This window comes from Oncorhynchus gorbuscha, linkage group LG15 (assembly GCF_021184085.1).
Source record: "Oncorhynchus gorbuscha isolate QuinsamMale2020 ecotype Even-year linkage group LG15, OgorEven_v1.0, whole genome shotgun sequence".
Lineage (NCBI taxonomy): Eukaryota > Metazoa > Chordata > Actinopteri > Salmoniformes > Salmonidae > Oncorhynchus > Oncorhynchus gorbuscha.
The window spans coordinates 46,708,131-46,734,395 of NC_060187.1; the positions used below are offsets into that span (position 1 = coordinate 46,708,131).

Below are 26,265 nucleotides of genomic sequence, written 5' to 3' on the forward strand. Positions count from 1 at the left end.
GCATCATTTTTTGATCCGAGCGGATAAACACTCCAAACAGCCAACCCTCCTCGCCCTCTCGGAGGTGTCCACATGGTCCTAAACCACACCGTTGCCTAATTTTGTATCACATTCCAATGACAAAACTGGGGGGGGGGGGTTGTGCCCCTGGTTCTGAGGGCAAAAAGGGGTGCAACTTAATATTAGGAAGGTGTTCCTATTGTTTTGTACACTCGGTGTATACTGTCTTGTCTGAAACTTGTCTACTGTCTGGTATCAGCTACATGTTAATCTCATCCCCAAGCTACAAGGAGGAGATCTGGTTTAGGAGGCTTGCTACATTTAGACTCCCAGAATGTTTGTCCTGCAGTACATCTGAAATGTAAGCATACTGTATATCGGAGTCAGTTTTAGGTTGCAAACAGTATTTTCTTTATGTTTTCCCAACAAACCCATCACATTTATTGTACAACAGTTACATCGAATAACATCTCCCTCATCCTAGCATACAGTATAAGAAAAAAATACAAAGGACATATGTATTTTAATGCTCTACATTAGTACTACAAGGCAATACCTGCAGGTGACACAGAGAGAAAATGACAGGAATCACAGTTTCTGCTAGCCAATGATTCACCAGCTTTCATGACTCAAGGAGCCTTACTTTGCTGTAAATACTAAGTTGTCCCTTTGTACTGTACATACGGTGTCCAAGGTAACAGGATTTACCAATAGGCCAAGAAAAGAAAGAAGAATACCTCAAAATAGTAGGACAGGGCCTGTGCAGGGTCTATGCTGGTACTGGCCATGATGTTTTTACAGTCTTAAAGGCATAGTTCACCCAAATTACTACATTACATATTGGTTTCCTTACCGGACATGTAGTCAGGTGGCCAGGTACACAAAACCAAAGCACAGATTGCTGTTTTACGTTGTCCAAAGATTGCTTACTGGATTTGTCTAATTTGGGTGAACTGTCCCTTTAAATTCTTTAACTGTACTTCATATAAGCTCCTCGCCAAAGGGGGTTTTGCTGTAAATGTAGCCATCATCCTCCCCACAGTCCCCAGATCTTAGTACAACATCCAACAAGATTAACATTATTTTTTTCTCATACTGCAGACTAGATTTAGCCAGACAGGGAGACCGACACAATCTACAACGAATCAGAGGCTTAGTTCTCCTCTTCTTCATTTTTTCCCCTCCTCATATTTACGTGTCCCAAATGGCATCTATTTCCATTATAGTGCACTCCTTTAAACCAGAGCCCTAAAGGGAATATGGTGCCATTTGGGACGCAGACTTTAACTGACGCTGAGACTGACTGGCAGAGCTTGCTCTTATAATATCTGAGATAATCTAGTCAACACCTCTTTCCACGTCTGAATTAACCTCATCCTTCAGCCGGCTTTCTGTCATAGCAATTGAGTCTGGGGACAAGGTTAAGTTTAAATACATAATGTAACAGTCCTTTAAAAATATGCACAGTAGAACATATTGATTTGTTTTTTGTTTTTCGAACATGCACTTCATCCCATTTTACAATTGGGTTCATGACCACAGCCCACCGTAGATCATGGCCATTAATGAGTTCAAATGATCCCCCAAAAATATCCAGGATGAAACTTCTTGACCAGAGACTCCAGTACCCACAGTTTACAGTGCATTCGGGAAGTATTCAGACCCCTTCCCCTTTTCCTCATTTTGTTAAGTAACAGCCTTATTCTAAAAAATCCTCATCAATCTACACACAATGCCCCATAATGACAAAGCAAATACAGGTTTTTAGAAATGTGTTAGAAATGTTAGAAATGCAAATTTATATGGAAAAAAAGAAGAAATACCTTATTTACATAAGTATTCAGACCCTTTCCTATGAGACCCGAAATTGAGCTCAGGTGCATCCTGTTCCATTGATCATCCTTTAGATGTTTCTAAAACTTGGAGTCCACTTGTGGTAAATTCAATTGATTAGACGCAGGCACACACCTGTCTATATAAGGTACCACAGTTGACAGTGCATGTCAGAGCAAAAACCAAGCCATGAGGTCGAAGGAATTGTCCGTAGAGCTCCGATTGTGTTGAGGCACAGATCTGGGGAAGGGTACCAAAGCATTTCTGCAGCATTGAAGGGCCCCAAGAAGACAGTGGCCTCCATCATTCTTAAATGGAAGAAGTTCAGAACCACCAAGACCCTTCCTAGAGCTCGCCGCCCGGCCAAACAGAGCAAACAGGGAGGTGACCAAGAACCCAATGGTCACTCTGACAGAGCTCCAGTGTTCCTCTGTGGAGATGGGAGAACCACCCAGGAGGATAACCATCTCTGCAGCACTCCACTAATCAGGCCTTTATGGTAGAGTGGCCAGATGGAAGCCACTCCTCAGTAAAAGGCACATGACAGCCTGCTTGGAGTTTACTAAAAGGCACCTAAAGAACTCTCACCATGAGAAACAAGATTCTCTGGTCTGATGAAACCAAGATTAAACTCTTTGGCCTGAATGTCAAGTGTCACATCTGGAGGAAACATCGCACCATCCCTACGGTGAAGCATGGAGGTGGCAGCATCATGCTGTGGGGATGTTTTTTAGCAGCAGGGACTGGGAGACTAGTCAGGATCGAGGGAAAGATGAAAGGAGCAAAGAAAAGAGAGATCCTTGATGAAAACCTGCTCCAGAGCGCTCAGGACCTCAGACTGGGACAAAGGTTCACCTTCCAACAGGACAGCGACCCTAAGCACACAGCCAAGACAACCCAGGAGTGACTTCAGGACAAGTCTTTGAGTATCCTTGAGTGGCCCAGCCAGAGCCCGGACTTGACCCCAATCAAACATCTCTGTAGAGACCTGAAAATAGCTGTGCTGTGACGCTCCCCATCCAACCTGACAGAGCTTGAGAGGACCTGCAGAGACGAATGGGAGAAACTCCCCAAATACAGGTGTGTCAAGCTTGTAGCGTCATACCCAAGAAGACTCGAAGGCTGTTATTGCTGCCAAAGGTGCTTCAACAAAGTACTGAGTAAAGTGTCTGAATACTTAAGTAAATGTTATATTGCCATTTAAATAAATAAAATACAAATATTTATATTTATATATATATAAAAAATGTTTTTGCTTTGTCGTTATGGAGTATTGTGTGTAGATTGAAAAATGATTTAATACATTTTAGAATAAGGCTATAACGTAACAAAATGCGGAAAAAGTGAAAGGGTCTGAATACTTTCCAAATGCACTGTATATAGTACCAGAGGAGTATACGGCACCAGCTTATGTAATAACCAGGAGACAGCCCTGCTATGTTAGGTAAGGCTTGTGTATAGCCTTCATCTTGATGTTCTCCTTATAATCAATATCAGAGGTCAATGCCTGGTCCTCAGAGGTCAATGCCTGGTCCTCAGAGGTCAATGTCTAGTCCTCAGAGGTCAATGCCTAGTCCTCAGAGGTCAATGCCTGGTCCTGAGTGGTCAAGACCTGGTCATCAGGTGTCACATCTATATTATAGGTCTCTGAGGTGGTGAGCTCGCAGGCCCTGGAGGCAGGGTCATCCTCACAGGCCCGCAGTGCAGGGGTGTCCTGGTCCTCAGAGGTCATTGCCTGGTCCTCAGAGGGCAATACCTGGTCCTCAGAGGTCAATGCCTGGTCCTCAAAGGTCAATGCCTGGTCATCAGTGGTCAATGCCTTGTTCTCAGTGGTGAATGCCTGGTCCTCAGAGGTCATTGCCTGGTCCTCTGCGGTCAAGACCTGGTCATCAGGTGTCACATCTATATTATAGGTCTCTGAGGTGGTGAGCTCGCAGGCCCTGGAGGCAGGGTCTTCCTCACAGGCCCGCAGTGCAGGGGTGTCCCTATGGGTGGAGTTACTAGACTTGTGGGAGGAGGTCGGGGAGTTGGTGGGACTGAGCTGCACGGCGGTGGTGTCCTGCAGCGTGTGTTCGCTCGTCTCCATCTCAAACATTGCGCCGGCCCCCATCCGCATCAGCCCCCAGCTCTCGCCCCCCTTTGCCTTACGGGTATCGCGGGCCGGAGCCCGTCGGCTACACATGCAGCATGCCCCAAAAAAGGACAGAGCCACTATTAGGAGCAGTGGCCCAATGACGATGGATGGGTTGCTGGCGGGGATGAAGGACTTGAAAGTGAAAGCCCCCACCAAGGTGATGTTGATGCCTGCCAGCATGATCCCCAGGCCACAGGCGCAGCACAGGGCCGGGGAGGGGAAACTCTGGGGCCATAGGCCCCATTTTCTGCATGCTTTCTTAGTCCCCGAGGCCCTGGAGCTCTTCTCGGAAAGGACCATCTCTCTAGGCTTGATGATGGGTACTGTGTAACTCAGATATTTTTATGATTGCATATGACTTAATTGTCTTATGGATTCAGATACAATGTAATAGGCTTGATTAATGACAAGATAGTCCAGCCCAGATACAGGTCAGGTCATGGTTTTCTCTGCCCTACAAGAGATAGACAGAAGAGTCAGATGATGTGTTGCTTCCATAGAAATAGGTTTTCAGGAAATAGGTCATTGTCACACAGGTCTAAAGGTAATTGAACTGACATTGAGGGAGAAAATCTGATGCATTATGCATCCATGTGTAAGAAATTCTACAAAGACTAGATAAATCAAGGGTATTATTATCCTTAGCTCTGCAACACACTGATGCCCCGTTTTTTTCACAGAGAATCACACATTCAGGACTCATTGTTATTGTTCATAGGTACAGAAAGAACAATTACAATCACACTTTGTTCTGCAAGTCAAATAAATAATTGCTTCTATAGTCCTATTTGCAAAGCTACACGCAGACATTCATAGGCAACATTGTGGTAGTGATCTTATCTTATTAAAAGTGTATTCTAGACTACATAAATGTGCAATATCAGTTTAAGACTGACAAAGCCAATAAACTAAACTGTCTGAATTGTTTACACATTTGGCTACCCTAAAAATGAAAAATGTTAGTACCATTATAGTTCTCTCATTTAACTCGTTCTTTAATGAGCAACATACAGTATCTTCTAAAATCACTGATTGTCATTTAACAATTCCTTTAGAATAGAATAGATAAATAACTCCTCTCTTGGCAATGAAAACATCAAATAGTCTACAACGCCTTTGAGAGCCCTTGATCTTACTTACATTTTATCAGTTACATCATTTAGGCAATGTTGTTTGAAATTCCCCGTCGTTTGCCTCACATTTCGATACGAATCGTCGACTTTAGGTGACACTCCTCTGGTGCGCTCACACAGCCAACAAGGAGAAGTACCATAGAGGGAAAGAGAAGAGCGCTCGTTAGTTTCATGCATGGTTAACGCTAAACCACTAGGGGCACCATTTCAACGCCATTCACCGATGAACACTCGCTGTTCAATTACAGTACCACGAAACTGTTAAACCACATAGACTAACGGTTAAACAAACCAACACAGACAGGATAGTTTTTCAAATAATTATTTCATTCTATTCCATATATCTGTGGCATATGCAGGAAAACTATATTTTTTTTTTGCAGAAATTGAAAAAGCTCAACATGTAGCCTACTAGGGGGGTAATTCTTGTTAATTAAATTATTGCGATAGCAATGTGAAAAGCTTGTTTTGGAAAGCTGCTTTGTAGACCTATAGCCCAGACAAATGAATCCACACCTGGTTCAGAACTATCCACCAACACAGTGCAACCAATAAAGCATTATTTGTGAAACACCTTCCTCTCCAGCACGGCCGGCGTTATGGGCCAACATCTGTCCAGTGTAAGCCCAATTCGGTTTCTATGGGTATAATATGCAGACCTAAACTTACCCTAAAGTGAATTGATGTTTCGTCAAAATTATATAATTACTCTAAATAAAATCATTTTAAAATACTTCACCCTTCACCAGGGAGCATGACTTAGCCACGGATGATCAATCGCTTCTTAAATGTTTTTGTTGTGGATTGTTTCTAATCACAAGTGTGTTTGTGAAGATGGCAATTTGGGTAGTGCGCGTGGCAATAGGTTTAGCTGAGTAAGTTGCGGCAGTCAGTTAAAAGCGTCTAAAATATGTGTGAAGATAATGTGTTTTGAGTATAATTTTAAATGTTGGATCAAGTACAAGGGGGGGGGGGGGCGAAGATATGGTGCATCTCTCTCCAGAATGCATGCAAATGTAGGAAGGTGCCCATTTTGTCAACGTCTTATTGCTGAACCGAGGTAAAGAGAGTTAAGTTGGATATTCGATGGATATTCACGCTATCAAACCTCAATAGCTTTCAAACCACTTGAGCCACAGACTAGAAATGAGTGTCATGATGTTAGGAAAAATGCGCACAACATTGCACAGATGTTATTTTCATGATTTGGACATTAATTCGCATTCCAAAGCTAATAAACATGTGGAAATGTGAGCAGCATTTCCTATTCCAAGTTGAATTAGTTAGGGAGCTTAAACAAAGTGCAAACTTTTTTTTATTTGAATTTCAATTGCTCCTTGGTCATGTGACCTACGGGACTCAAACAAGGTTCAGAATGTCCACTTACTACCCTTCTATATTGCACACTCTTTAGTTTGTCCATTTTCATCTCACACAATTTTACATACATTTTTCAATATTAAAAATATCAATAGCTCCTTGGTCATGTAACCTAATGACCTCGAACTACTTTCAGAATGTCCATGGACTGGCGGAGACGAGCACAGCGAGGCGTCCAGTGCGGTAACGCGACCGATCCCGGACATGTTGGCGGGAGTCCCAGTGAGAGTTCTCTTTTCTTTGTGAAAGGCAGGGCGCCCTAGAAAGGGTTTGCCCTGAGAGAGGGGCCATAGCCCTGGAAAGCATCATCCGGTGAGCTCTCCCCGGTCCTTGAAAATCCGGGGGGAGAGGGTGTAAATCTCACCCCGGGCCATACCAATATCCGCAGCCGGTTTCCAAGGTGAACAGCCTCTGGCATGTTATGACAATGTAGGTCAGGGAAGTTGGCAAAAAAAGATCCGTAACTTTGTGATATGTATTGGCTCTAAGGCCTGGGTCGGTCGGGCTGGGGTGCGAGGCTGGGCGCATGCTGCGGCTGGGGGAGCAGTCTCTCCATCGCCCTCCTCTCGCCACCATTGGAAGTTTGTTTTCCGGCCCATCTCGCGGTCCCTCGTCCGTGGTCTCGCAAGGGGCTGTGTGCGGGGGTTCATCGGGGTGGTGTCCGTCAGTGGGCCAAAGGGGGGTTGGGTCTGACGTTTGGCGGCGGAAACTCTGGAAGTGCGCCGGGCCCTTTTCACGGATGTCCCCAGCTACGGCGCTCGCCAGCCCCACACATTGTAGGTGGGGAGGTCTCCTCTATGCTCACTAGACTTAAGGCGGAAACTAAACCCATTGGCCCCACAGTGATAGGGCGTTGCATGGATCTGGCTCATGGCCTACGAAGTGGGGTGTATCACCAGCTTCTCTGGGGAGGGAGGTCAACATCTGATGTGGGTATTACCAACCACGCCCATTGATTTGCTGCGGAACCATAAAATGGACAGAAGAAGCCTAGGTTCCCACTGGGCACAGATCACTGAATGTCAACTTGATGAAATTCAAAGGAGTGTACCTACCTGTCGCGGTCGCACTCAAATTCCCTGTGGGGTGACTATGTCAAAGTGAGGAATATTGATGAAGCGCTGGTAAAGGTGATTCCTATGGCTCTGTCCCGGAGAGCTGACTGGGCAAGCAAATGATTGAAAGGGGATGATTATTTTCTGTTGCTTTTTCCGACACCCGGTCGATGGTGCCGGTAGATACTGCGAGGGGTATTTGGTTCTCAAGCCTATAAGTATTGCGCTGGCACTTGATGTCGATTGGGTGTAAAAACCCAGTTCAAGTCCACTGAAGGTTAGTAGCAGCAACTGATGTCCAGTTTGTAAGACAGAAAAGCCTCTGATGATACCGCTGGGCGTGACTCGAATGGATGTCAATTTGATGATATCTGACTGTAGCATGCTTTCCTTCGTGGTTGCACTCAAACCACCTTCGGGGTTGCTGTGACCCCTTCATGTCAAAGTGAGGAAATTCGATGAAGCGGGGGTAAACCTCGGGACATAATTAAGAGTTTCTTGAGGTAGCCAAATGCCTCATCATCTAATAATTGATGGTGAACGAGATTCCCACTGTCCCTACCTACTATCTAGCAAAAACACAGCCAAGGGAATGGGCTTGACGGAATCAGCCTCTGCCGCCGGGATAGTCTCTTTTGGCGGGGGGCACTCATTTACATTTACATTTACATTTAAGTCATTTAACAGACGCTCTTATCCAGAGCGACTTACAAATTGGTGCATTCACCTTATGACATCCAGTGGAACAGCCACTTTACAATAGTGCATCTAAATATTTTAAGGGGGGTGAGAAGGATTACTTTATCCTATCCTAGGTATTCCTTAAAGAGGTGGGGTTTCAGGTGTCTCCGGAAGGTGGTGATTGACTCCGCTGTCCTGGCGTCGTGAGGGAGTTTGTTCCACCATTGGGGAGCCAGAGCAGCGAACAGTTTTGACTGGGCTGAGCGGGAACTGTACTTCCTCAGTGGTAGGGAAGCGAGCAGGCCAGAGGTGGATGAACGCAGTGCCCTTATTTGGGTGTAGGGCCTGATCAGAGCCTGGAGGTACTGAGGTGCCGTTCCCCTCACAGCTCCGTAGGCAAGCACCATGGTCTTGTAGCGGATGCGAGCTTCAACTGGAAGCCAGTGGAGAGAGCGGAGGAGCGGGGTGACGTGAGAGAACTTGGGAAGGTTGAACACTAGACGGGCTGCGGCGTTCTGGATGAGTTGTAGGGGTTTAATGGCACAAGCAGGGAGCCCAGCCAACAGCGAGTTGCAGTAATCCAGACAGGAGATGACAAGTGCCTGGATTAGGACCTGCGCCGCTTCCTGTGTGAGGCAGGGTCGTACTCTGCGGATGTTGTAGAGCATGAACCTACAGGAACGGGCCACCGCCTTGATGTTAGTTGAGAACGACAGGGTGTTGTCCAGGATCACGCCAAGGTTCTTAGCGCTCTGGGAGGAGGACACAATGGAGTTGTCAACCGTGATGGCGAGATCATGGAACGGGCAGTCCTTCCCCGGGAGGAAGAGCAGCTCCGTCTTGCCGAAGTTCAGCTTGAGGTGGTGATCCGTCATCCACACTGATATGTCTGCCAGACATGCAGAGATGCGATTCGCCACCTGGTCATCAGAAGGGGGAAAGGAGAAGATTAATTGTGTGTCGTCTGCATAGCAATGATAGGAGAGACCATGTGAGGTTATGACAGAGCCAAGTGACTTGGTGTATAGCGAGAATAGGAGAGGGCCTAGAACAGAGCCCTGGGGGACACCAGTGGTGAGAGCGCGTGGTGAGGAGACAGATTCTCGCCACGCCACCTGGTAGGAGCGACCTGTCAGGTAGGACGCAATCCAAGCGTGGGCCGCGCCGGAGATGCCCAACTCGGAGAGGGTGGAGAGGAGGATCTGATGGTTCACAGTATCGAAGGCAGCCGATAGGTCTAGAAGGATGAGAGCAGAGGAGAGAGAGTTAGCTTTAGCGGTGCGGAGCGCCTCCGTGATACAGAGAAGAGCAGTCTCAATTGAATGACTAGTCTTGAAACCTGACTGATTTGGATCAAGAAGGTCATTCTGAGAGAGATAGCGGGAGAGCTGACCAAGGACGGCACGTTCAAGAGTTTTGGAGAGAAAAGAAAGAAGGGATACTGGTCTGTAGTTGTTGACATCGGAGGGATCGAGTGTAGGTTTTTTCAGAAGGGGTGCAACTCTCGCTCTCTTGAAGACGGAAGGGACATAGCCAGCGGTCAGGGATAAGTTGATGAGCGAGGTGAGGTAAGGGAGAAGGTCTCCGGAAATGGTCTAGAGAAGAGAGGAGGGGATAGGGTCGAGCGGGCAGGTTGTTGGGCGGCCGGCCGTCACAAGACGCGAGATTTCATCTGGAGAGAGAGGGGAGAAAGAGGTCAGAGCACAGGGTAGGGCAGTGTGAGCAGCACCAGCGGTGTCGTTTTAGCAAACGAGGATCGGATGTCATCGACACTCAGAGTCCGAGCAGGGGCGGATGGACTCAGGGACAGGGGGCAGCACTCAGGCTTTGGAGGTTGGGTTGGAGACTTCGTCTCTGAGCGAGTAAAAGCGGGCGGGTCACCAGGTGCACAGAGCTTGTTTCAGGTTACCAGGTGCACACGCCTACATCACGGCGGGGGGTACACCGAGTCCAAGCAGGGGCGGCCGGGGGCAGCACAAAGGTCATGGAGGTTTTTACATTTTTAATTTTGAAATATTTATGTAAAATCGTGTGAGATGAAAACGGGCAAACTAAAAGGTGTGCAATGTGTAGGCCCACTGATTGTACATTCTGAACAAAGTTTGAGTCCGGTAGGTAACATGACCAAGGCGCTATTGAAATGAGAAAGTTTGAAAAATGAATGTAAAAACGTGTGAGATGAAAAGGGACAAACTAAAGGGTGTGCAATATAGAAGGGTCGTCAGTGGACATTCTGCACCTTGTTTCAGGTCAGCAGGTCACATGACTTGAGAAACATTGAAAAACATAGAAAATGCATGTAAAATTCTGTGAGATGAAAATGGACAAACTAAAGGGTGTGCAATGTGTAGGCTGTACATTCTGAACCTTGTTTGAGTCCAGTAGGTCACATGACCAAGGAGCTATTGAAATTAGAAAGTTAAAAAAATATTAAAACGTGTGAGATGTATTTTGACAAACGAAAGGGTATGCAATGTCTACTCCTGCCGAGTGTACATTCTGAAACTTGTTTGAAGTCAGTAGGTCACATGACCAAGGCACAATTGAAAGTTGAACATTTGAAAAATTCATGTAAAAACGTGTGAGATGAAAATGGACAAGCTAAGGGGTGTGCAATGTGTAGGGCCACTGAGTGTACATTCTGAATGCTGTTTGAAGTCAGTAGGTCACATGACCAAAGAGCTATTGAAATTCAAACATTTTAATAAATAATTTAAAATAGTGTGAGATGTAAATCGCCAAAAAAAGTGTGTGCAATATGTGTCTATGCCATTGGGTTAACTAGAACCAGTTTTGAACGTTTTAGGAGTAATGGTTAAAGAGCTATTACCATTTTAAAACGTGATTTGTCACTATGTTGACGGTCCCTAACTGCTGTTGGTGGACGTAAGGAAAACGACAGGCGAATATGCTTCGAATATCCAACCTGAATCTGGCTTTACTTCGGTTATCGCTGATTGACCACGTACACCACTCATTTTTTTTTTCGCCTCACAGAAGTCAACAAAGTCTGTTTTTTTTAACATAGTTCCTCGATAATCACCAAGGAAAACGTAACGATCTGATTTTTTAAATTGTACCTTTATTTTACTAGGCAAGTCAGTTAAGAACAAATTCTTATTTTAAATGACGGCCTAGGAACAGTGGGTTAACTGCCTGTTCAGGGGAAGAACGACATATTTTGTACCTTGTCAGCTCGGGGATTTGAAGTTACAACCTTTCGGTTACTAGTCCAATGCTCTAACCACTAGGCTACCCTTCCATATATCTAGTGGAAACGTTAAAAAATAAGATTTTTGTCAGGAGCTCACTGTTGTAAGACAGGTTAGTTGGTACAATGTTGCAAATTCGTTAGGACAGTTGTGGCTGGACGGTGTGATGATTTCATAGAATGTTGAACTTCACTAGCAATAGCTCAAGTCAAGACATAGAAAGCGAGGCAGACCAGCGGATAAGATATATAAATATGATTTCATTTTCATCAGGGTACTTTCTACTGTTTTTATCTGTAGGCTTTAGGCCTATGCATTTTACTTAGTTGATGATCGAAGTTATAGGCCTAATGCTGCATTGGCCTATAGACTATAGTATATTTGAGTTATATGCTCTCATGTCTTTAGCCGTATCAATGTTAGCATATGGCAGAGGCTAGTGATCTCGCCAATAGTTACATTTTTATAATTGTACTTCAGATTTGTGTGATTAACCACGTGACAATGATTTTGAAAACAAATAACGCGTAAACGTTATTAGGCTATTGAAACGAAAATGTTGCACCAAATTGTGCATAATTGGCACGCAGGTCAGTAGAAATTGTAGGATACGTACTATAAACTTCCCCAAATTTGAAACTCACGAGCTGCCTGGTCATTACTATTACACGCATTGTACACAGTTTAGGAAGTCCCGTGAAAACAATGCGCCCGCCTATTGAAATCAAATGCCCGTCCAACTAATTCGTCATGAGGGTCTGCTTGCTCATGCATCTTCACAGCTACCTTCTCCTTTAAGGAGCTCTTTTATGAGTGTGGACAGGTGAATCGCGATCACTCCATCCATGTCCTCTATCCAATTTCCCCTTGCTCCATTTGCAACTCACTCACCATTCACACTCTATGAGCAATTGGTGAGTGATGGGCCCGAAATAACCCAATTCACTCCGTTTTTCTAACCGTAGACCGCTATTTCTCGCTCTCTCCATCTGTCTATCTACTCATGCTGGACGTTGATCAAATTGTTATGTCACGTCTGAGTTCTGCCAATGATGGTGAGACAACGACTACAACATTGAATCATTTAAAAATAAATAAACGGGTTTTATTGGGAAAACAGCATACCGCATGGGGCTATTGATGTGCAACATAAGAACATATGCATATTTAGGAACTCATACACGTGGGCTTAAACAACAAACAGTGGACATCGTATTTCGCTGATAGTTTATGCCAATTAGTGTGTCTCATCCCATCTAATTTGAGGTTAGGCTGTTTCGTCCCAAATGGCTCTCTATTGCTTATATTGTAGACTACTTGACCAGGGCCAATAAGGATTAGGGGCAGAGTGAGCGGACTTTACCATAGCCACTGATTGATCCCTAATGTGTTGCACTTTCTCTGACGGCAACCCTTTGTTGAGTCATTCCCGTTTATGAATGATCCTTAGTTGCTATAGCGATGGAGTATCCGTGGCAACCGGGTGAGATCCGGGTAGTGTGTACATGCCATTTGACATTAGCCGGGTAATACATTAAGTTAATAGGGTGAGGGGAATAAGTGCTATACTTCCATCAGTGTTCCCCGTTAATAAAAGGACAAGCTCTTACAGGGGTGAAAAAGTCAACTGGTAGAGATAAATCAATTCGGTAAAAATAAAGAATCTTTAAAAAAAAAGCACAAGCATTTCAGTAACTAAAGAGTATTTCAGTAACCAAAGAGCATTTCAGTATCTAGGTGGATTTGAACAAATATATTGTACAGGCTGAAATGGCCATCTGACCAATTTCATTCTTAAAAACACAAAACTAATTTACTGTGACAGGCTAGCCTTCAGTCTTCACATGGTAAGTTATTTATATCTCCATGATTTCTTTGGCACATTCATTCAGATCCATTTACAGACAAGCCATCTAAATGTTTGTGCAAACAACAAAACATTTAATAAAAACACTGATATATATCAAATAAAACTCCCTTTCCTCCAGAGAAAGGTATCTCTACACCATCCCGTCTAGAATATAAACTACACACATATTAAACACTTTAGTCACAAACATTTAAAAACAACACATAATATTAAACAATTAAAAAAATAGACATTGTCGCATTTCCAAATCACTGATTATGACAATGTCTGTGAATAGACTAAACAACAATGAATTCACATACAGTAAAATGTCCCCCCCCCCGGACATTTTAGGAACGTTTTGATATTTGTGCAGCTCCACTCATAGTTTATATAGGCTAATAAAACCAATGCAAAAAGCAGGATTCCCAAGTGTCTGAAAAGTAATGCTCTACTTTTGCAGTATTAAGTAACTATAAATGATACCATATTCCTTTCAGTACAGAAATCCTCAGTACAGGATCCATTCCTTAATTGAAATAGCCGTGCAATTAAGCATAGCTAGCATAAACCCACCAGCACTAGCAGTCTTAATCATACAAATGCAATCCCTTCATCGGACATTCTAGTGATTCGGTTTCTGTGGTCTTAACATGGGATTGCGGTCCATGTAGTTTGAGGTTATTATCAAATGCAGGAAACCAACCTCAACCCAAACCAGTCACTGAAACCAGACTCCGCAACTGATACAAAGCTGTGACTAAGCATGTGTTAGTTTAGTAGAAGATAAAAGTTCTTCCCTTTGTGCTCCTGTGTCTCTGTTTCTAGCTGATAAGAAGACGACTGGCCATGACGAGGGCTTGCACAATGGGGCTACCAACCAGTGAAGCTACACAGGATTCTGCTGACAATGGCAGCTATCGTCCATTCTCAGATAGTGTGCGTTGACTCCGTCCTGGAGGGGACCCATGGCAAACACCACATAGAGAGGAAGAGACAGGGAATGGAGACTAGCACCAGGAGGGAGGGGAATTGAGGAGGAAAAAGAGGGGAACTGGGTAGAGAAAAAGGGTGAATTTTATCTGTAAGGATCTTAGAACCACACCACGATATTAGAAGGATAAACCAGGTGGGAATGGAGCTAAGAAGAAAACTCCACCTAATAGCCTGCAGTAGCAGCCATAGAAATAGAATGAATAGAACAGGAATCCCCATTCTAGTCAATGAAGGCATAATGGGTGGACGAGCGGCCATTGCGAGTGTACCCATCAGAGCAAAGCATGAAGTAAAATCAGGAAGTGTACCTGTCAATATGTGTTGTTATTTGTTGATTAAACTCAATTGACAAAAAGTACATTCCATTGCATGAGCCTCATCAGTTAAAATAATTTGAATGAACATTCTACATTAACCATGGAAATGATTGCATCACAATACCAGGTAGCCATTGCGAGTATACAGTGGCTTAAAATATATTTTATGGGGGTTTGTATCTGTAACTGACAGTTAGACTTACAGGTTATGTCGTTGTCTTTTGTTTGAATTGTTTATGTGTCCGCTGTGCGGGGGAAATGATAATACAAGCGGAACTACGTAGCTAATACTGTTGTAACGAGGATCCTTATTGTAGCAACACACTTTTGGAGGGAAGGCAATCCTGCGCTGCGTTAGCTAAGTTTTCATGTCATCGGGTGTAGTTCATAAAGGTCGAAGAGCGTATGTTAGGATGAAGTGTGAATTCATGCAAGGAATAATAAGTGTGAAGTTTGATTTCCTCCCTTCTGTAATAAGCAGCCAATGAGGTATTTGTTCCTTTATTCATGTGTTAATCTGAACCTGTTATAACGCCGGTTAAACTGTTATGTATGTAAGCACTTCAGAGTTATACCAAGCTAATAAGTCACTCGTAAGATAAGGTTGTAAGAGTGTGCTTAACTGTATTTTTCATTTACTTTATAGTTCTCACGGAAGGTGATAATTCTGACTAAAACTACAGAATAAAGCCGCCAGTTAAAATCAAGGAACGGTTGTGCTCGTGGTTACTGAAGGGAGCTATAGTATCATTTGATTTACACAACATGCATACCACTTTGAAGATGCAAAATATGTTTTTTTATTGTGAAACGGAAAACTTGAGCGTGCATAACTATTCACCCACCCAAAGTCAATACTTTGTAGAGCTACCTTTTGCAGCAATTACAGCTGCAAGTCTCTTGTGGTATGTCTCTATAAGCTTGGCACATCTAGCCACTGGGATTTTTGCCCATTCTTCAAGGCAAAACTGCTCCAGCTCCTTCAAGTTGGATGGGTTCTGCTGGTGTACAGCAATCGTTAAGTCATACCACAGGTTCTCAATTGGATTAAGGTTTGGGCTTTGACTAGGCCATTCTAAGATTTTTAAACCACTTGAGTGTTGCTTTAGCAGTTTGTCATCGTCCTGCTGGAAGGTGAATCTCTGTCCCAGTCCCAAATATCTGGAAGACTGAAACAGGTTTCCCTCAATAATTTCCCTGTTTTTTGCGCCATCCATCATTCTTTCAATTCTGCCCAGTTTCCCAGTCCCTGCCGATAAAAAACATCCCCATAGCATGACGTTTCCACCACTATGGTTCACTGTGGGGATGGTATTCTTGGGGTGATGGGAGAGTTTGGGTTTGCGCCAGACAGTGTTTTCCTTGATGTCCAAAAAGCAACATTTTAGTCTCATCTGACCAGAGTACCTTCTTCCATATATTTGAGGACTCAACGGAACGACTTGATTAGTGTAGTGTCAACAACGCACCCACTGCCAGCTGGCCTACTTCAGCAGTACTGTATCATTTTAATGATTTTAGTCAATAAGATTCTTGCTACGTAGCTTAACTTTCTGAACATTCGAGACGTGTAGTCCACTTGTCATTCCAATCTCCTTTGCATTAGCGTAGCCTCTTCTGTAGCCTGTCAACTATGTGTCTGTTTATCCCTGTTCTCTCCTCTCTGCGCAGACCATACAAACGCTCCTCACCGCGTGGCCGCGGCCACCCTACTCTGGTGGTCCCAGCGCGCACGACCCACGTGGAGTTCCAGGTCTCCGGTAGCCTCTGGAACTGCCAATCTGCGGTCAACAAGGCAGAGTTCATCTCAGACTATGCCTCCCTCCAGTCCCTCGACTTCTTGGCACTGACGGAAACATGGATCACCACAGACAACACTGCTACTCCTACTGCTCTCTCTTCGTCCGCCCACGTGTTCTCGCACACCCCGAGAGCGTCTGGTCAGCGGGGTGGTGGCACCGGGATCCTCATCGCTCCCAAGTGGTCATTCTCTCTTTCTCCCCTTACCCATCTGTCTATCGCCTCCTTTGAATTCCATGCTGTCACAGTTACTAGCCCTTTCAAGCTTAACATCCTTATCATTTATCGCCCTCCAGGTTCCTCGGAGAGTTCATCAATGAGCTTGATGCCTTGATAAGCTCCTTTCCTGAGGACGGCTCACCTCTCACAGTTCTGGGCGACTTTAACCTCCCCACGTCTACCTTTGACTCTTTCCTCTCTGCCTCCTTCTTTCCACTCCTCTCCTCTTTTGACCTCACCCTCTCACCTTCCCCCTACTCACAAGGCAGGCAATACGCTCGACCTCATCTTTACTAGATGCTGTTCTTCCACTAACCTCATTGCAACTCCCCTCCAAGTCTCCGACCACTGCCTTGTATCCTTTTCCCTCTCGCTCTCATCCAACACCTCCCACACTGCCCCTACTCGGATGGTATCGCGCCGTCCCAACCTTCGCTCTCTCTCCCCCACTACTCTCTCCTCTTCCATCCTATCATCTCTTCCCTCCGCTCAAACCTTCTCCCACCTATCTCCTGATTCTGCCTCCTCAACCCTCCTCTCCTCCCTCTCTGCATCCCTTGACTCTCTATGTCCCCTATCCTCCAGGCCGGCTCGGTCCTCCCCTCCCGCTCCGTGGCTCGATGACTCATTGCGAGCTCACAGAACAGGGCTCCGGGCAGCCGAGCGGAAATGGAGGAAAACTCGCCTCCCTGCGGACCTGGCATCCTTTCACTCCCTCCTCTCTACATTTTCCTCCTCTGTCTCTGCTGCTAAAGCCACTTTCTACCACGCTAAATTCCAAGCATCTGCCTCTAACCCTAGGAAGCTCTTTGCCACCTTCTCCTCCCTCCTGAATCCTCCGCCCCCTCCCCCCCCTCCTCCCTCTCTGCAGATGACTTCGTCAACCATTTTGAAAAGAAGGTCGACGACATCCGATCCTCGTTTGCTAAGTCAAACGACACCGCTGGTTCTGCTCACACTGCCCTACCCTGTGCTCTGACCTCTTTCTCCCCTCTCTCTCCAGATGAAATCTCGCGTCTTGTGACGGCCGGCCGCCCAACAACCTGCCCGCTTGACCCTATCCCCTCCTCTCTTCTCCAGACCATTTCCGGAGACCTTCTCCCTTACCTCGCTCATCAACTCATCCCTGACCGCTGGCTACGTCCCTTCCGTCTTCAAGAGAGCGAGAGTTGCACCCCTTCTGAAAAAACCTACACTCGATCCCTCCGATGTCAACAATTACAGACCAGTATCCCTTCTTTCTTTTCTCTCCAAAACTCTTGAACGTGCCGTCCTTGGCCAGCTCTCCCGCTATCTCTCTCTGAATGACCTTCTTGATCCAAATCAGTCAGGTTTCAAGACTAGTCATTCAACTGAGACTGCTCTCCTCTGTATCACGGAGGCGCTCCGCACTGCTAAAGCTAACTCTCTCTCCTCTGCTCTCATCCTTCTAGATCTATCGGCTGCCTTCGATACTGTGAACCATCAGATCCTCCTCTCCACCCTCTCCGAGTTGGGCATCTCCGGCGCGGCCCACGCTTGGATTGCGTCCTACCTGACAGGTCGCTCCTACCAGGTGGCGTGGCGAGAATCTGTCTCCTCACCACGCGCTCTCACCACTGGTGTCCCCCAGGGCTCTGTTCTTGGCCCTCTCCTATTCTCGCTATACACCAAGTCACTTGGCTCTGTCATAACCTCACATGGTCTCTCTTATCATTACTATGCAGACGACACACAATTAATCTTCTCCTTTCCCCCTTCTGATGACCAGGTGGCGAATCGCATCTCTGCATGTCTGGCAGACATATCAGTGTGGATGACGGATCACCACCTCAAGCTGAACCTCGGCAAGACGGAGCTGCTCTTCCTCCCGGGAAGGACTGCCCGTTCCATGATCTCGCCATCACGGTTGACAACTCCATTGTGTCCTCCTCCCAGAGCGCCAAGAACCTTGGCGTGATCCTGGACAACACCCTGTCGTTCTCAACCAACATCAAGGCGGTGGCCCGTTCCTGTAGGTTCATGCTCTACAACATCCGCAGAGTACGACCCTGCCTCACACAGGAAGCGGCGCAGGTCCTAATCCAGGCACTTGTCATCTCCCGTCTGGATTACTGCAACTCGCTGTTGGCTGGGCTCCCTGCCTGTGCCATTAAACCCCTTCAACTCATCCAGAACGCCGCAGCCCGTCTGGTGTTCAACCTTCCCAAGTTCTCTCACGTCACCCCGCTCCTCCGTTCTCTCCACTGGCTTCCAGTTGAAGCTCGCATCCTCTACAAGACCATGGTGCTTGCCTACGGAGCTGTGAGGGGAACGGCACCTCAGTACCTCCAGGCTCTGATCAGGCCCTACACCCAAACAAGGGCACTGCGTTCATCCACCTCTGGCCTGCTCGCCTCCCTACCACTGAGGAAGTACAGCTCCCGCTCAGCCCAGTCAAAACTGTTCGCTGCCCTGGCCCCCAATGGTGGAACAAACTCCCTCACGACGCCAGGACAGCGGAGTCAATCACCACCTTCCGGAGACACCTGAAACCCCACCTCTTTAAGGAATACCTAGGATAGGATAAGTAATCCCTCTCACCCCCCCTAAGTTTTAGATGCACTATTGTTAAGTGACTGTCCCACTGGATGTCATAAGGTGAATGCACCAATTTGTAAGTCGCTCTGGATAAGAGCGTCTGCTAAATGACTTAAATGTAAATGTAAATGTAATGTAATGAGGAGTCTCCCACATGCCTTTTGGCGAACCCCAAATGTGTTTGCTTATTTTTTTCTTTAAGCGATGGCTTTTTTCTGGCCACTCTTCAGGAAAGCCCAGCTCTATGGAGTGTATGGCTTAAAGTGGTCCTATGGACAGACACTTCAATCTCAGCTGTGGAGCTTGGCAGCTCCTTCAGGGTCATCTTTGGTCTCTTTGTTGCCTCCTAATACCTTCCTTGCCTGGTCCGTGAGTTTTTGTGGGCGACCCTCTCATGGCAAGTTTGTTGTGGTGCCGTATTCTTTCCAGTTTTTAATCATGGATTTAATGGTGGTCTGTGGGATGTTCAAAGTATTGGACATTTTTATATAACCCAACCCTGATCTGTACTTCTCCACAACTTTTTGAGATTTGTTTTTGCCGTTATGTACTATACATTCTGTCCAATGAGAGTTGAGTGGATTACCTTCGGAGGAAGTGTGGAGTTGGGAGACCTCTATCTGGTGCATTCTTGGGGGAAATAAATAACAAGTTTAAATACAACAGTGTCAATTTATTTTAAATGTATCCTTTCCTTCATCAATGATGTACAGTTTGGAGGAAATTGACTGGTGAAAACAAGCCCTCTGGTTTCTTATAGGTGGCTTTCACCCATTCAGCCTTCTCAGATCAGTGTAGAATAGATGACGCAGAGGGGACAAAGCAAGGAAGCCAGTTAAGACGATTGAGACCTACCCAATCAATAGATCCAGTATGTTATGGCCATACACCCATACAGTACTCAGAGGACCAGTTAAGTTTTGGCCTTGGCACTCACCCCCTGAGCCCAGGGGTGCTGCAGGACCTGGGCAGCACTGAGGCGTGTGGCGTCCCATACCAGTAGCCTGGAGGTTAGGTCCTTGGCAGAGATATGGGCCCAGTCCCTCTCTGAGAACTCATACTGCCCCTCCTGGATGTTCTCAAACAGGTTATTCAGCAGGGGTCGGACACAACATCGACAACATAGACATAGACTTCAGAAGCCTCTTCTGTGAAGACCTCCACCACCTCTGGGGCCATGTACTCTGCCGAGCCACACTGACGTGGAGAACACAAATTCCACACACAGTTAGGGCATGAGTCAAATCAAAATGTTATTTATAGTGCATTTAAAATAACACTCTTTACAGTAAAAGTGAAACATTTGCATTCCCGCAGACCTGTGGAACCCAACAGAGATTACTGTGGCGCGGTTGGCATTTTTCATGCTGCGGGCGGTCAGATAGACAACTTTGTGCAGAAAATATATTTTCCTCCCGCAGATCAGGCTATTTGGAAACAGATATTTGACACAGCCGTCTGATTAATCCTTATCACTGTCGAAGTTTCCAGTAAAACTGTCTGTTGCTCTTGTCCTCCTGTTCTTCGTTCGTTTGGCTGAGTCTGAAATGCTCACTGGCTGGCTGGCCTCCACCTCTGTATAAACAAGTCAACTGTTAATTCAGGTCAACCGCTGGGGTTAGCTGCTCAACGGAAAGACGGATTCCTTATGTTTCGAATGATTGCTTGAATCATAGCTCATTGATAAGATCCTTTAATGGACTAAGTGAGGGCGATGTTCTGACTAACTATGTACTATTAGCCAATTAGATAATACATTATTGCTTCAATCTCAGTGTGGGCAATGTGCATGCTGACTAATTATGCACTATGTGCCAATGTGATAACCCAGCGGACAGTGAGTTGGTTGTGAAGCTGGGCCCCGTATTCATAATGATTTGGGAGGGAGAGCAAGAAAGTGCAAGCAGAGCCAGCGAGATCAGGCGGTGGAGAGGGAAAGAAAGAACAAGAAGGAGCAAAGTTGAACGCTGACAAACAGTTGAGAAAAACCTTATGGATATTCCCAAACATACTTTTACATCCAGTGATAGTGTAGGCCTGTTTGTATTACTCATGGAAAATGATGCTACATTTCTGCTTTAACATCAAGATATGTGAAATAACTGGCGGTCTGGTACTACTCGACTCTGCTGTTATTATCTCTGAGGCAACAGGGACGTTTAAAAAAAAACTTTATTTAACTGGGCACGTCAGTTCAGAACAAATTCTTATTTACAATGACGGTCTACTCCGAACAAACCCTAATGACGCTGGGCCAATTGTGCGATGCCTTATGGGACTCCCAATCACGGCCGGTCGTGATGCAGCCTGGAATTGAACCAGGGTCTGTAGTGACGCCTCTAGCACTGAGATGCAGTGCCTTAATCCACTTGGGATTTTGGCCTATTTGGACACAGATTCCAGGTTCGAATTTTGTTTATATCATAAGTAATACATAACTTCATTAGCTAGCTAACGTTGGCTAGCAAGACGTATTAGCTGACTCAACTAGCGCAAATGTCTGGTTAAGGTTGCTTTGGCTTGTCATGAAATTATTTTCATATAGCTGATAACTTTATATGGTTAGCTAGATTGTTAGCTAATAAGGTCGAAAATCTGTAATAGCTAGTTCACTCTATGTTTATTGCCTCCAGTCTGGCACAAACAAGTCGTGACTGCTTTCACCAGTAAGAAGTCGAGCTGGGTTTGCTTGAATTACTAGGTAACTCACCCAATGAATGACCCAGATATGTCTGACACATAGCCTACCGCAGTTAAACTGTACAAACAGCTCTGCATATTTGCGAAAACAGTAGGAAAAAGTCCAACCAGTTCTGTAGAATGTGTATTCAAGTCAGAGCATGCCATATCATTATTTTGGGAAAGCCAGCTCTATGCTATCGGGTCTTCTCTTATTACATTTTCTGTCTTGTTTTCCCACCACTCACATACTGATGTACTACTCCAGTAGATAGCTAACCTGAAATGTTTCATTATTTTTTCAGTTGGTAAATAGGGTGAGGCAGAGCACGATGGCATAGCTGCAAGCCTTCCAGAACTCACTCCAGGTAACTTTAAAAAATTGCTAATATCCAGCTTATTAACTTGTCAAAACACACTTGTGACTTCCCTTAACCTCCGCGCCGCCATTGTAAATAAGAATTTGTTCTTAACTGGCTTGCCATGTTAAATAAAGGTTAAATAAAAAAAATGTTTGTTTTAAATGCTCCATCAGAGCCTCTGACATCCTCTGGATGTTGTGATGGGTGGACAACGTGGGCTTGTTAGTTTTTAATGGCCCGGTGCCCCGTTTGAGCGTGGTTTGCACATTAAACCATTCCATTGGTCCTTAGGAAATCTCCCCTCAACCGGGGCATGGGGCCATGCAAAATGACTTCCACATTTAAATACAGTTATTGACATAGCTCCTGCCTTTTCCCGCCCCCTCCCATGTCTATAGTTCAGTCATTAGATGAAAAGAAGAAGCCACTGCTAGTGGGGCAGCTTAGCAAAACAATCGTGCATTTTGTGATGAAAGTAGATTGATGTGAATTTTGGTTCCCCCGCTTTGTGTCGGAGCTGTCAAATCATTGAATAGCCGCTCTTCTGATCATTGTCATTAAGCCACTTGCATTAGAAGTTCAGGATGAGAAAGTGTAGGCTACGTAGAAATGAAGACGCTCAAATTGAAAACCATGAAACAAAAGAATGAGGTTTTCGATCAGCCTAATCGAGGTGTAGATTAGGGCTGTGGCGGTCCCAAATGTTCGTCAGCCGGTGATTGTCAAGGAAATAACTGTTGGTCTCAGAGTAATTGACGTTAATTAACATAAACACATTTAGCATCTCCTGGCTTCCACGCATAGCCTACAAGCCACCGATGCAGACCTTTGGAACATCTGCATTTGAAAAAAGTCTAATAGACCCATGTAATATAGCCTACACTTTTACAATAAATCCATTATTTATTTTAGACAGGTCTAAAGAAACATGATATGAAGAAGATGTAGTCTATTTCAGAAGAACATAATAGCATACTCTGAGGTGTCCTTATGTTTTTGCCTGATCCGGTTATGCCAAAATGGCTGTGGACTAAACAAGCTCGTTTAGCAGACAAGATTTGCTTAAAGTTCCATGGCATTATTTTATAGTATGAAGAACATAATTGAACAAAGCTGAATAGAACATTAAGGATTTTTTCTCCAAACAATTTCAGGGAGTGCGCACATGCAGCTATTTTGTGTTGACCGGTTAACAAAGAAATAGGTACTCCTATATGCTTAATTTAGAGTTATTAATGTGACTTTAGTTGTTCTATAAATGTTGGGCTATATGTTTTGATTTGTAATACAATGTAAGGCGGCATGAAGCGACTCTAATGATGGCATGCACTCTGCTTAGATGTCTTTTTGTGCAGGCTGTACACACTTTATAAGTCTCTCATTCACAATGTGACAAGCACTTCACAATGCCTCGAATTTCACCGCGACATTCCCTTTGTGTGGCCGTAATGCACCCTAAAACAATCCAAGCCTTTTGCAGCCAGTGGCCATTATGCCCTTGGCCTTGGAGTGCTGCTTTGTGCCCTTCTCAATGACTGCTGCGCTCCGAAGCACCTCTCACTCACATGGCTATCCATCACCTGATCAGGTCTTTCTAACAGGCTACAAGTGAAGACCGACACATTGGGGATGCAACTGCTTGTCCTTATCCAATTCCGAGGTGCATATTGAAGATATTGGAAGAACTGTCCACATTTACTTTTCGTCAGCCAACAAGATGAGTAGGCCTAACAAACAGCGAAAGCACTAGCCTATGCCAATCCACTATCGCCCATAATTCAAAAGGTGTGGGATGCGATAGATCCCAAATTAATACAACCATGGCCTTTTTGACGCAATGTGGCTGACGCAACAGATCAGAACATTTAGCTTTAAATGATGATAAACTATTAGGCTATTAATTCACATTATAAGTGCTGCAATGCGCACATGGCAGTAGGCTATAAGCACGAATGTTCCATTAGCGGGAAAACACCATTATCAAAAGGGAAAACACCATTATCAAAAGGGAAAACACCATTATCAAAAGGGAAAACACCATTTTCAAAAGGGAAAACACCATTATCAAAAGTGACTGCAAATGCATGTAACGCTTTTATTATAAAGCTGCATTTTTATGGTAAATTTGATCTTCCCCAAACTTGAAACTCACGCTCTGTTTATGTATGCCAATTAGGCTATACACCACTTGTAAAGCGGATTAATGTTTTTAGTTTTAAGGAGTTATTTGGCCACTTTAGTTGTGATACAAACCTTATCAACACATATAGATCTATGGGCTAGGCTACATGAGGTGTGTGATTATGACAAGATAAATGCATTGTTTCTTGTCCTATGCTGGGCATCATTTACAAGTGATAATATATCATTCACAAGTGATAGGTTAATATTGTCACCCATATCAGACTATTCTTGATTTAATCTTGTCTTTAGATATACTAAATAGTATATGTGTGAAATTTGTTTTGATTTAGAATGGACCATTATCATGCACATGTCTAGAAACAGGGGCGGTGGGGAAAAAATACATGTCATCTATGCACTTAAGTCTGGAGTCGCTCCATATCTAAATCTTTTCAGGGTACATAAATATACCTCTGTGCCAAATTTGGGTTGTTAATCTTAAAACAGGCTTTCTGAACTGTACATTTTATTACCGTCTGTGGCCATTTCATAAGATGACTTCCAAGGCCCCCAGGGGCCAAATCTTTAGTGGGTCCATACTCAAATCTTGTCAGGGTACATGAATCAACTTCTGTGCCAAATTTGGTGCGTCTATGTCAAAAAAGGCCTTCAGAACTCTAACAGTGTATTACTGACAGTGGCCATTTTGTAAGATGGCCACCACATATATGTGATGATTCCATATCTAAATCTTTTTAGGCTAAATAAAGTTACCTCTGTGCCAAATTTGATGTATTTATCTCAAAAAAGGCCTTCAGGACTCTAACATTTTATTACTGACAGGGGCCACACACACGCACGCACGCACGCACCCACACAGACACACACACACACACACACACACACACACACACACACACACACACACACACACACACACACACACACACACACACACACACACACACACACACACACACACACACACACACACACACACACACACACACACACACACACACACACACACACACACACACACACACACACAGAGAGAATCGCAAAGTTGTTTAAAGTAACTGTCCCCAGGGGTCAAATCTGTGGTGGCTCCAGAAATAAATATTTTCAGGCTACCTAAAGCTATCTTTTAATTGCTGCATATCTGGGCTGGCTCCATATCTTAATATTTTAAGATTCCAGAAATCTATCTCTGTGCCAAATTTGGAGCATCTATCTTAAAACAGATTTCCAAAGTATTGTTACAATCTGCATGCATTTTGAAAAATGGTTGCCATGCCCCCCAGGGGTCAAATATGGGGTATATCCATATTATTATAGGGCCCCATGCTCTATAATACTCTTGCCCTATAAATAGGACGTCCTATTAGTTATATCCATGAGTCATATTAGTATTTTAATATCAAATAGCTTTCCTCAAAACGAACACACACACACACACACACACACACACACACACACACACACACACACACACACACACACACACACACACACACACACACACACACACACACACACACACACACACACACACACACACACACAGAGAGAGAGAGAGAATGGCAAAGTTGTTTAAAGTAACTGCCCAGTGAAAATTCTGTTAAAATTCTGTTAACTCATTCTCAAATAGACTGTTTCAAAAATGCATGATATTTTCAAATACAGGATGATATTATTCTCCTGGCCAATGAGTGGTCTACGTGCATTAAGATTTTTTGAACGGTATACGCTGTTGTTGGGATAAGCCCACACCGTGGTGTTGTTGGGGTAAGCCCACACAATTCTGTTGTTGGGGTAAGCCCACACCATTCTGTTGTTGAGGTAAGCCCACACCATTCTGTTGTTGAGGTAAGCCCACACCATTCTGTTGTTGAGGTAAGCCCACATCATTCTGTTGTTGAGGTAAGCCCA

The 26,265-nt window shown here is 44.7% G+C and overlaps 1 protein-coding gene across 1 annotated transcript; it reads right to left on the reverse strand.

Moving 5' to 3' along the window:
• Positions 1-3,403: 3,403 nt before the first annotated feature.
• On the reverse strand, positions 3,404-4,267 carry LOC123997262 (transmembrane protein 275-like). Its single transcript, XM_046301423.1, has one exon. The coding sequence runs from the start codon at positions 4,265-4,267 to the stop codon at positions 3,404-3,406; it is 864 nt and encodes a 287-aa protein (XP_046157379.1).
• Between the last annotated feature and the right edge of the window lie 21,998 nt (positions 4,268-26,265).

Coding starts and splice junctions, on each gene's coding strand:
- LOC123997262 (XM_046301423.1), bottom strand. CDS start 4,267: ATGGTCCTTTCCGAGAAGAGCTCCAGGGCCTCGGGGACTAAGAAAGCA.